The following is a 12,823-nucleotide window of genomic DNA, read 5'->3' on the forward strand; positions in this document are numbered from 1 at the left end:
GAGATCATTCAGAATTAATTAGCATTGACCTGCTGTTGACCTCCTCCTGACATGCTTCCTGGAGGTTTTGCATTCCCATAGCCTTGTACGAGAATTCAAAACCCGTCTGATGCAAGCAAAAGCCCAAGGGACTCCACAGGGATACTAAGAATGATCTGAAGATCACTCAGGTACTTGCAGTCATTACAAAGAACCACACTTCAGAACTGTTGTTACCTTAGGGTATTCTGAAAGCAGGAAGTTTCTCAGCCGACTACGGCAGGCAGCTATAGCAGCCAGTAGCAATCACTGTATTCTGACGGCTGGGAAACCTTCCGCTGTCAGAACACAATAGCGAAGCGGGAAGGATTCACCCATCAACACTGACTGTGTTGATGGGGGAACCAAGCAATTTTCTTTCCTTCAACCTGTGGTTGAAGGAAAAAAGACTGTGGATTAAATGGTCACTAGTGTTTTTTGCAAAGCAATAGCATCAGTTAGCCAGCATTGTATTCTTCATGAATCTCTTAAGAAAGTAAAGTGACAGCTGTAGCAATCATGAGAGCCCCGGGGTCTCTGAGAGCAAAAAAACAAATGTATCCCTAACAGAAATTTGATTGGATGTAACCTTTTATATGGAAGTTATAAACATAAAAATCATTGCTTATACATTTACATTCTGGCTCTGTACAAATCAAGCACCAAAAAAGAAGTACATCATAGCATTTTACAGGTTTCGTTTCTAGACTTACCCACATCATGAATGAAGCGTTCAATTTTGGACTGCATGCCCCAATACCGAAACTCCACTTTGCACAGCTTGTATGCACACATGATGGGGTATCCTCCTAGGTTATTCCTATGTTCCTCTATCCAGTCGTCAGACAAGGGGCCTCTTTTGGTCTTCAAAGACTTGTATATTTTGGGGTCCTCCTCTGGCTTATATTCATGTGGGGGGATTGGATCTTTCACAATATCAATTGGATCTGTTTAAGAAAGAACACATGCAAACCGTTAGACAGTGGGCACAAGATCCAAAAGGGAGAACCGCCATAACTGTTATACAGAGGGTATAGAAAATAATCACCCCCCTCAATTTAGGTGTAGCTAATCACCTTCTCAAAGGCACACAAAGCCATTTGGCTTTCAACTGCGATCAGCTGTGGTAATTTTGATTAGCTCAGCATGAAAAGAGCTTTCCTGTAGCATTTTAGTCCCTGGTAGTGCAACTAAAGCAAAAAATCAATTATGGGTGGCAAGGCACTGTAAAAAGATCTCCAGGATAAAGTTGTGGAAAGGCCCAAGTCAGGAGATGGATACAAAAACATTTCAAAGGCTTTCTCAATGCCTAGAAGCACAGTGAAATCTATTATTAGGAAGTGGAAGATATTTGGTACAACACAGACACTCCCTGGGTCAGTCTTATCAATAATCCTATCGCACACCTTCCTGGCAAACAAGGCTCATACAATGTTGGGGGCTGTAGCGATTACCAGCTGGGTGCTGGAAATCTCAAGCAAGTGTACATATTTACCAGCACACCATGGGTCAACAATCACTGTTCAAAGGTTTCTTTATTGTAGAGAGATCACATCACAGAGATAAGTGCAATGTTTTGGGGCTGCACAGGACCCCTTCGTCAGGCAAGTAATCATCACATGCCTGACAAAGGGATCCTGCCTGGCCCTGAAATGATGCATTTATCTCTGTGGTGTAATCTCTCTACAATAAAGAAATCTTTGGACGTTGATTGTTGATCCATGGTGTGCTGGCGAATATGTACACTTACTCCCTGGATCAGGACTCTCCAAACTGGATGAAAGAGCCAGGAAGAGGCTACCAAGAGGCCTACAGCAACTCTGAAGCAGTTGCAGGAATTTATGAAGGATATTTACCTTCCAACATGACAATGACTCAAAGCACACAGCAAAAAAAAAAATGACCACACGGTGGTTGAAGGAGAAAAAGGTGAATGCCCTTGCATGGCCTAGTCAGAGCCAAGACTTAAATCCACATTGAAAATTTGTGGAATTAACTTGAAGACTGCAGTCTACAAACAGTCACCATCAAATCTAACTGAACTTGAGCAGTTCTGCAAAGAAGAGTGGGCAAATATTGCAAAGTCTAGATGTGCAAAGTTAGTAGAGACCATTCCCAACAGACTAAAGGCCGTAATGAAAGAAAAAGGTGGTTCAACAAAATATGGACACAAAGGGGTAATCCTTTTTCCAACAGAGTGATTGTTTTTTTAAAACATTTTCTGACATATTGGTATTATATCTTTCACTTGGATGTTATAAGTTGCAAATTCAGCTGGATAAAACAAGAATGGTGGGTCTTCATTTTAGTCTGCAAAGAAACAAAATGTGGTTATTTAAAAAAAAAGGGGGGGGGGTGTGTGATTTATTCTATACCCAAAGTATATTAATCAAGGACATTAGAAAACTCATGCAGAGCACAATGGCAGCGCTCATGGACTCAGTGGCCAACCTTGGTCACTCATGGACCCAATGGCCAACCCTATGCAGACTCAATACACCCTCTAATATATATGGGATGCGTTGCAAAATCAGTGGGCGATTCCATCTTCTGGCACCTACCCAAAATATAAACATTCATTTTGTTTGGCCTGGTTGTTTTAAAGAAGGGTTTGAACTTACTGAATAAGAAATTCTAGCCTAGTATAATGTATATTTACCCAAAACATCAGTTTATGAATGTGTATCTGTACAAGATTTTTTATTGTTTTTTAACACTCCCACACAGGTACAGAAAATAAGTGAAAGCATCTACAACTGTGCTTTGAACCTGAAGAATGCCTTTGTGCTGCTCTGTAATAATGACTTTTGTTCTGACATCCTGCATTCTGAAAACAGCATTCCTTTTATTAATAGCAAAAAATGTTACTTATTTTTGCTCAATATAATGTGATTAGGTGATATTGACATGAGCCCTACTGATTTATGTGAAGTGTGAATCTTAATGAAAGGTCCACTTTAACTGCTACTGTCCATAACAAGGCAAGAAAGAAAAAGCAAAGCAAAGTGAATTATGTCAGTTAGCAGTGACTTTGCTATTTCCATGTGGAGCGCTGCAGGCATTAGAAGGACAGCTAGGTATCAGCACATCTGTTTTTCGGAGAGCTTGCCTGGTTCATGGCCCCTGTATTGGATTATTTTACTTTTGAACTGCTTTTAATTCAAGGTTTTCATTAAGGTTCACATGAGTCAAATACAAAAAGGGAATTAATTAAAAAAAGCCTCTTTTGAAGGCGTATATGTTTATATCTGTCTACACTTTGTATGTATGATATCTGCCAGAGAGGATTTCAGCAGTTTGCCTAGTCATGATGAGTAGGCATCTGTTCCCCATTTACCGGTAATTCTATCTTTGCTTTTACACTTATTTTTACCAAATTCAAGTCATTTACAAGTTGTAACGTTCATTCTGTATCTGTTTTGTGTGTCCTCAAAAATTTATTTTGCATGTTTTTATGTTGGATTTATGTTTGAGTGGAATAGCATCTGCATGGTAATTCTGGTGCACAAACGGCTTATATTTAAAGTGATTCTGTGTTGATTTTAAATATATCAAACTGTGTAGCAGGCCCAAGAAGAAAGAGCCTGAAATTAAGTTCAGACATGTTTAGCCCCAAATCCTGTGGAGCTCTAATGTGCAAAACAGCACAAAGCATACTCTTCAAAGCCTCCTAGTCAGTGGCTTGACCCTAATCGTGACCCTCCCCATTAGTGGATTCACATGACCAGTTCTGGTCAGGAGTCTGTTGTGTCTTCACAAAAACTACACTATTTTCGGACATTTCTCATATCTATTCTGATCCAAATTGACAATTATGACTAAAACATAGGCAGTTCTTATCCCATATACTATTTACCAAGTCATTGGCTTATTATAAAGCATACCAGGAAGCTGGCAACTAATATTAACATACTCATTGCAGGTCACTGACCTACCAAGTAGTGAAGGAAGGATAAGGGTGACAGAATACACAGGCAGCTCCCACAGTTCTGCCCTGACAGGTGTCTTAAAATAAATAAATAAAATGCATGCCTGGGTATAGATTTATGACATACATTACTTCTTATCAAGTTGTTATGGGTAAAGTTCCACTTTAAGCTTTAAAACTTTTACAAAATTTCCCCATAAAACACTTCTTGCAGCAAAAGTAAAGTACCCTTTTGACATAACCAATAATCTCTGCAATATCAAGTCTAATCTGTTTCTTCTGCTGTTAAACTCCATCTTTCACTTTAGAGTGTGATGTCTGGGCAGAGCTGAACTATAGAAGGCTTCTTCAGATATTTCCTAAAGTATTGCTTTTCTCACAAGGGTAGAGAGGAGATTGTGTGTCCATAAAACTCATCTCTAAACCACCCTGCAAGCCCATGGAAGCTGCGGTGTAAGGAATGGCCCCGTCTGCAGGTCACCGGACTACTAAAAAGCAGAGGACTCTTAGGCCGCGTACACACGGGCGGACTGTTCGCCCAACTAAGTTCGTCAAACAATCCGACAAACAGTCCGTTCAAAATTTGCATGAACGGACTTGACCACACACGATGAGCAGACAGTCCGTTGAAAGCGTGCGCGATGACGTGAACGGCACGTACGACGGGACGAGAAATTCGACGTCCAATACACTGCAATGCAACCTTCGCCGTGTAAATCCTTTCTGAGCATGCGCCAAACTTAGTCTGTCGAACTAGCCTACACACGAGCGGACTGTCCGCTGAAACCAAGTTTGGACAGACTGTCTTACGGAAATTCCGTAAGACTTTGTTCGTCAGACTGTCCGCTGAAATAGTCCGCTGAAGCCCACACACGAGCGGATTGTCCGCTGAAACACTGTTCAGCGGACTAAGTTGGGCGAACAGTCCGCCCGTGTGTACGCGGCCTTAAAGTAATTTTTACCCAAGGTGCAGAAAGCTGCTGTGCACATAAATGTCAGTTACTGTTAACGTGCTGCCATTTTTTCTGTGTACTGTGCGAATGTCAGGGCTGGGCTCAGCCCTTCCTTCTCTGAGCTGGCTGCTCAGCTGTCGGCTAATTGTCAGCTCCTAACTCTCAACAGATACTCAGCTGTTGATGATATCCTGCTTGTCAGTCCTGCCTACTTAAGCCATCCAGCCCAGAGGATCTTTGCCTTCACCTTAGTCAACATCACAGAGATGCTCTCCTGCATTCCTGTTAAAAGACTTTCTTGGCTGACATGCCTTCTGACTCCAGATCCTGCTTGCTGTTTTACTACGCTCATCTCCGGCTCCCTGACGTTTGGCTTGTCTGACTATCCATTCTGGTTCCTGTTTTGACTACTTTGTTCTATTTACTTTTATTATTAAACAAGCGTGATTTAACTGTACTTTGGTCTCGGTTTGATTTCATGGTTTCTGACAGTGCACCAACTTCAAATGGTGAAGCATTAAAACAGAACTGAAGACATTTTATAAAAAAATATGAGTGGGCAAGCTATTTATTGCAGAAGAGACATAGAATGTCTCTACTGCAATAAAATACACCTGCCTGCCTACTCGCAGTCTTCTGCTGAATCTAAACTGAGTTGCGTATGCGCAGGGGGTACGTCATCCCATGCCGGCCAATGAAGATGCCCTAAAACCAGCACCCTGGGTGAGACAAAAATCTTTCAACACCATGACAAGGCACATCACTATCAGAACACTAAGATGATTGCCTGCATGTACTGATTTCCATAGAAACAGGTACATTCTAAACAGACAAAGTGAAAAGAAGCTTGTGGGAAATGGACAGTCAAACAAAAATTAAGGTATATCTTTCAGTTCCAACCCCTTGCCTTACACCACCATCCCATTACTTCTTTTCCCTCCTCCCCCCACCACATTTTTTATTTTACAGTCCTTCCTTATTTCTAGGTATCCTATAATCCCCCGATATCTTATATCAACGAATTTGCTTTACCCCAAGCTATGATATAATATTATGCAGCAAAACAAAAAAATTATTCTGGATCCTTTTACATAAATATATGTACCCTTATCCTCAATGTAAAACTCAAAGCAGTATTAAACCTAAACCCAAAAAATGGAATATACAGTTAGGTCCATATATATTTGGACACAGACACAATTTTCCTACTTTTGGCTCTGTATGCTACCAGAATAAAATTAAAGAGAAACAATCCAAATTAATTTGAAGTGCAGACTTTCAGCTTTAATTCAAGTGGTTGAACATAAATAAAGTACAAATTTAGGAACTGCAATCATTTTTATACACAGTCCCCCCATTTTCAGGGGCTCAAATGTAATTCGACAGATGAATATAATCATAAATAAAATGTTCATTTTTAATATTTTGTTGAGAATCCTTTACTGGCAATGACTGCCAGAAGTCTGGAACCCATGGACATTACCAAAGACTGGGTTTCCTAATTTCTGATGCCTTGCCAGGCTCTAACTGCAGCTGTCTTCAGTTGTTTCTTTTGTTTTTGCCTTCAGCAAGTGAAATGCTCAATTGGGTTGAGATCAGGTGAATCTGGGCTGATAGTATATCTCTAAACACTGAAGAATTCATCCAGCTGCTTCTGTCATATCATCAAAAAACACCATTGACCCAGTGCCACTGGAAGCCATGCATGCCCATGCCATCACGCTGTCTCCATCATGTTTTACAGGTGACGTTGTGTGCTTTGGATCATGAGCCTTCTCCACACTTTTTTCTTCACGTCATTCTGGTACAGACTAATCTTATTTTCATCTGTCCAAAGAATGCTTTTTCAGAACTGGTCTGGCTTTTTTAGATGATTTTTGGCAAAGTCTAATCTGGCTTTTCTATTCTTCAGGCATATGAATGGTTTGAACATTGTGATGAACCCTTGGTATTTGTTCTTGTGAAGTCTTCTCTTGATTGCAGACTTTGACAATGATACACCCACCTCCTGGAGAGTGTTCTTCACTTGTCTGGATTTTGTGAATGGGTTTTTCTTTACCGTAGAGAGGATCCTGCGATCATCCACCGCTGTTGCCTTCCGTGGACGTCCAGGCCTTTTTATGCTGCTGATGCTCTGCTGCTCTTTCCTGAAAATGTAACAAACTGTTGATTTGACCACTCCTAATGTTGCTGCTATCTCTCTGGTGGATTTGTTTAGTTTTTGAAGCCTTATAATGGCCTGTTTCATTTGCATGGACAGCTCCTTTGAACGCATGATGTAGGTTCACAGCAATAGATTCCAAATGGAAGTAACACACTTAAGCCTCGTACACACGCTTTGATTTTCGGAAGATAGAACGTCCGATTTTTGTTGCATGCTAGTCTCATGTCAAAAGTGAAGAGGTTACTAACAATACGAGAATTTTTGTTTGACAGAATACAATGTCAGAAGTGACGTAACGCATTGAATAGTTTTTGTATGTATTCTTTCGTTTCTGAGCATGCGTAGTCTTGCTCTTACAATTTTTTGTGTACGAAAACCATGCTGATGAAACGAAAACCAGACGTTGAGTTCACATCCGACAAAAATGTTATAGTCTGCACATCCAGCTTTTGTCAGACAAAAAAAGTAAAATCGGCTGTCGAAAGCACTGTACTAACAATAAGATCTGCGGACGATCGGTCGTTGTAAAACAATGGATGTCTGAAAATCAAAGCGTGAGCACAGGCCTTTAGCACCTCTTACCTGCTTAATTGAAGAAATGATGAAGGAGTAGCCCACACCTGGCCATGAAACAGCTTTTGATTCAATTGTCCAATTACTTTTGGTCCCTTGAAAAAGGGTGGGGGTTCTATTCTTAAGAGCTGTACAGTAATTCCTAAAACCTTCCTCGGACATACCCTCAAATTGAACCTGAGAGTGTGCATTTTCAGGCCATATCCATTACATAGCTCAAATATGTTTTGATAACTATCTAAAAAAATAGAACTGTGCCTGTGTCCAAATATATATGGACCGAACTGTATTGCTTGCCAATCATTAGGTTTGTTAGCTGCATTCTTATGGGATTTTTTAAAGGCTTTTTTTGCTTCCGTTTTAAGCTGGTAGTCTTCCCAGTAGCACACCTCCTGTATTAGAATGCCTGCACATGGATGGAGGAGCAACAGAGACACCTTTGGACAGCAGCATTGTCAGTCTGGGGGGGATGTAGTGTTAAATGCAGTAGCAGATTTAAATGCAATAACAAAGTGCAGCCAAACTGAGCTGATCATTGTAAGCACCCCTGTTATTGGTAAATTGTTTGTCTCAACCCTCTAACTGCTATATCTGCAGGGCAGCTTTTTCTGTTAAAATAGAGCACTGGCCAGATCACTAGGTGAGAATAAAATAAAGAAATATAAAAAAGAAAACTACTGCAACCATCACATCTAAAAACCGCACGAGGCTGACCCGTCCCTCGGTCTTGGGTCCCGGCGCCGCCATTTTGGCTAAAGGAAACAGGCAGTGGAGCCTTGCGGCTTCACTGTCCGTTTCCTACTGCGCATGCGCGAGTCGCGCAGCGCTTTGTGAATGGGACGCTCTGTGTTCTGGGACACACAGTTCCCAGAACACAGCGCGACCCATTAACCAGAAGACGCCACACGGAGGAGAGAAGACCAGAAGATCTCAGTGGAGGAGGAAGAGGCAGATTAAGATGATGTGCCTAGCAACAGGCATTTCTGGTAAGTTTAAAAAAAAAATTCATTTTTTTTTCAGATTTTTTTTCAGATTTTTAATGTATTTTTTTTTCAGGGTGGCCCTCCACTTTAATATTCATTGGACCCTGGGCAAACATTTGTTTGCCCCCCCCCCCCAAAAAAAAAGTCCCCACTCTGAGACATACAATAAATAGCAGCAGATCAGGCAACAATTGGTATCCAGAGGTTACAGCACACATTACGGCTCAGTGATTAGTTGATAGAGCTTACATTACAGCACATCATTTCTGCTTGCTGAGTGGTTGTTAGAGATTATTGCACATTATTACTGCTCACTAATTGGTTGCTAAAGGTTACTGCACATCTACACCGATCACCAATTGGTTGCTAGAGGATACTGCACATCATTACCCCTCACCAATTGGTTGCTAGAAGTTACAGCACATCATTATTGTTGCTCACTACTTGGTTGCTAGAAATTACAGGAGATCATTACTGTTCACTGATTTGTTGCTGAAGGTTACTGCACATCATTACCACTCACTGGTGATAGAGGTTACAGCACATCATTACAGCTCACTGGTTGGTTGCTAGCGGTAACAGCATATCAGTACAGTGCAGTGATAAGGGGTGCGCTATGTACGGAGTGCATTGTTGAGGGGTGCGCTGTGCATGGAGTGCAGGGTTGAGGAGTGCACTGTGCACAGAGTGCAGGGTTGAGGGGCGCACTGTGCACAGAGTGCAGGGTTGAGGGGCACGCTGTGCGTGAAGTGCAGGGCTGAGGGGTGCGCTGTGCACAGAGTGCAGGGTTGAGGGGTGCACTGTGTGTGGAGTGCAGGGTGGAGGGTGCTCTGTGCGGAGTGCAAGCCTGAGGGGTGCACTGTGTGTGGAGTGCAGGGCTGAGGGGTGCGCTGAGTGCAGGGCTGCACGGAGTGCAGAGCTGAGGGGTGCGCTGTGCATGGAGTCCAGGGCTGAGGGGTGCTCGGAGTGCAGGGCGGAGGGGTGCCTGTGTATGGAGTGTGCTGTGTACATCTCCCCCCCCACACTACAAAGCTCTCCCCAGTTCAGAGCTCCCCCCAGTTCCTCTCCCCCATCTAGAAAATTTCAGAGAGTGGAGCTGAAGAGTACTCACAGTGTGTCCATGCAGGCTGCCAGTCAGGAGGAGCTTCTCTCTGTGTAGACTCCCCGCCCCTCCCTTCCTATACTCTTCTATAGGACTTGGCGCTTGTGTAGATTCCCTACCCCTCCCTCCTATGCTCTCCTATAACATTCGGCGCTCATGTAGCTCCCCCGACCCTTCTTCTTCTGCTCTCTCATAGAGATCGATGTATAGAGGAGGGAGGGGTTTGAGCGGCCGTGGGGAGAGGAGCGCTGTCACTCGTAAATACAGAGGCAGCGCTTCTGTATTTACAAGTGACAGAACTGAGCAGCGCCAGAGGTGGCTGAACTCTGTACGAAAAAAAACCCTGGTGGGCACTGCGGGTTTTAAGGGGCTTTGGTCCCCCCAACAATGACTGGGCCCTGGGCAGCTGCCCCTTTTGCCCCGCGGTAAAGACTAAAGATGAGAGTTCATAGAAGAGGCCCACGGAACCTTCAAGATTTGAAGACTGTTTGTGTGGAAGAATGGGCCAAAATCCCACCTTAGCAACGCATGTGACTAGTTTCTCCATATAGGAGGCATCTTGAAGCTGTCATTACCCACAAAGGATTTCGTACGAAGTATTAAATGAATTTCAGTTAGCAGGCTCAATATCTTTCCCTGTGTCATTCCATTTTATCACACATAACTTAATTTCTGAACTTATTTGTTTTGGTTTCTTTGCATGTGTGAATTGCATGGGTTATTACCGACATGTGGTGAAATTTTCATGTCAATAGCACCATTAGAAATATATTTACCTAGAAAAATGTGTTCAATACTTATTTTACCCGCTGTATACTGTATATTTATTGTGCAAAGGAAACTATTCACGTCAACCTCCTTAGTGTTACTAAAACTAAAACTTTTTTTTTTTTACCTTAAGGCATTCTCTGGATTAAGGTAAAACATGTTTGTAACTTGCTGTCCCCCCCAACACTTGCGTGAGTCCTGTATCGATCCAGTGCTGTGTCTGTTTGCAGTTCTTCTCCCGTCTCTCTCTTTTCACAAGAGAATTGGGCAGCAGGGGGAGCCATTGGCCCTTGCTGCTGTTAGTCCAATCTTGTGAGCAGAGAGCAGGGCAGGGCTGAGTGTGTCTATGGACACACACAGCTTGGCTTGGCATGTGAGCCCGCACGTCTGCTCTCATAGCAAGTGGGTTGCTATGGGGGCAGACACAGAATAAGATGAGTGGACAGTGCTGGTTTAGGGCCACTCTGTGCTATACCACTGCAGAGAGCAGATAAGTATAACATATAGCAATACTGGTAAAAAAAAAAAAAAGCCTTTAAAAAAACACTTAACCACTTAAACACCGCCTCGTGACGATATATGTCGGCGGAATGGCATGGCTGGGCACAAACAAGTACAGGTACATTGCCCTTTAAGAGCCCTGCCGTGGGACATGCTCGCGACCCGGTCCTGAGCTCCGTGACTGCGTCAGTGGGACCCGCGGACCTGATCGCCGCTGGTGTCCCACGATCGGGTCACAGAACTGAAGAACGGGGAGAGGTAAGTGTAAACAAACCTCTCCCCATGCTTCCTAGTGAGCCTGTCATGATCGTCTGTTCCCTGTCATAGGGAACAACGATCAGTGATGTCACACACCAAGCCCCATCCCCTACAGTAAGAAACACACAATAGGTCACACTTAACCCCTTCACTGCCCCCTAGTGTTAACCCCTTCACTGCCAGTGACATTTTTACAGTAATCAATGCATTTTTAATGGCACTGATCGCTGTATTGATGCCAATGGTCCCAAGAATGTGTCAAAATTGTCCCACGTGTCCGCCATAATGTCGCAGTCACAACAAAAATCACTGATCACCGCCATTACTAGTAAAAAAAATAATTATTAATAAAAATGCCATAAAACTATCCCCTATTTTGTAGACGCTATAACTTTTCTGCAAACCAATCAATAATGCTTATTGCGATTTTTTTACCAAAAATATGTAGAAGAATACGTATTGGCCTAAACTGAGGAAAAAATTTTTTTTTTTATATATTTTTTGGGGATATTTATTACAGCAAAAAATAAAAAATATTGAATTTTTTTCAAAATTGTTTCTCTATTTTGTTTATAGCGCAAAAAATAAAAACCGCAGAGGTGATCAAATACCACCAAAGGAAAGCTCTATTTGTAGGAAAAAAAGACGCCAATTTTGTTTGGGAGCCACGTCGCATGACCACGCAATTTGCCAGTTAAAGCCACGCAGTGCCGAATCGCAAAAAACTTTCTGGTCAGGAAGGGGGTAAATCCTTCTGGGGCTGAAGTGGTTAAAAAAACACTTTAAGGTACCACAATAAATAGGAATCTAAGTGGATGTCAAAAGAATCCTGATAGCAGGCATTAATTCTGCATAGCACCTAAATAAAATCCTAATGCCATGGTGTCCGGGCAGCGAGATATATTTTAATATATTTTTATACAATTGTGCTGTAGCAACTGATGTAAATATTACTTGGGCTTCATGGTGTTTTATTTAGTTTGAGCAACTGATATTTAAACTGTTTATAACACGGTGACATTTACTATGGAAGAGAAACGTAGCTCCTAACAACACAGCGCAGGCCCAGCCTGGCTCTGTTAGCCCGTCTCTTCACACCGCATAATTCAAAAGGACCCAGGGTTTTATTTTTAACATGCTATGGGAATCATTCAGATTTTCTCCTTCCCGAGGTTCATTTTTCTTCTTGCTTCTTCTCTTTTATCTTCAGCCTGTTCTTCACCTGCCCACCCACTAGAACTGCAGCGTGGGCTAAAATTAGCCAGCTGAAGTACAGCTTTGCTTTTCTACTGTCACCTAAAGAGAGAATAATTCAGAACGCTCCTATCAAACTGTGCTACTGGGTTTAGCCGACTGCGTCACATTCCTTTTTTAAGTCAGCGTGCATCTATCTCCTGCCATGGCAACTAGCTTTAGGGAGAGGGAATAATGTTTTTCTTACGACTGCCTGCTTCGGTGCTAATTAGTGTCTATCTGAATGGTGCTTTCAGGGATGAAGACATCTAGCCAATAAAAACGGTGCACAACCCATAGTCGATAAAATGGTCATTAGCCGGTTCTCTGGGGTCTGAGGCT

At 42.5% G+C, this 12,823-nt stretch overlaps 1 protein-coding gene across 21 annotated transcripts in view; it reads right to left on the reverse strand.

The window, feature by feature from the left end:
• Positions 1 to 12,823, reverse strand: part of PITPNM2 (phosphatidylinositol transfer protein membrane associated 2) — a 451,974-nt gene that overhangs the window by 171,183 nt on the left and 267,968 nt on the right. For all 21 annotated transcript variants that reach the window (XM_077461889.1, XM_077461887.1, XM_077461884.1 and 18 more), the window contains one exon: positions 732 to 965. In XM_077461889.1, the coding sequence (XP_077318015.1) occupies positions 732 to 965 (234 nt within the window). The remainder of the gene's footprint in view (positions 1 to 731; positions 966 to 12,823) is intronic.

The sequence above is a fragment of the Lithobates pipiens genome, unplaced genomic scaffold (genome assembly GCF_037356315.1).
Source record: "Lithobates pipiens isolate NorthernLeopardFrog02 unplaced genomic scaffold, aLitPip1_a1.2 Scaffold_3, whole genome shotgun sequence".
In the NCBI taxonomy this organism is placed as follows: Eukaryota; Metazoa; Chordata; class Amphibia; order Anura; family Ranidae; genus Lithobates; species Lithobates pipiens.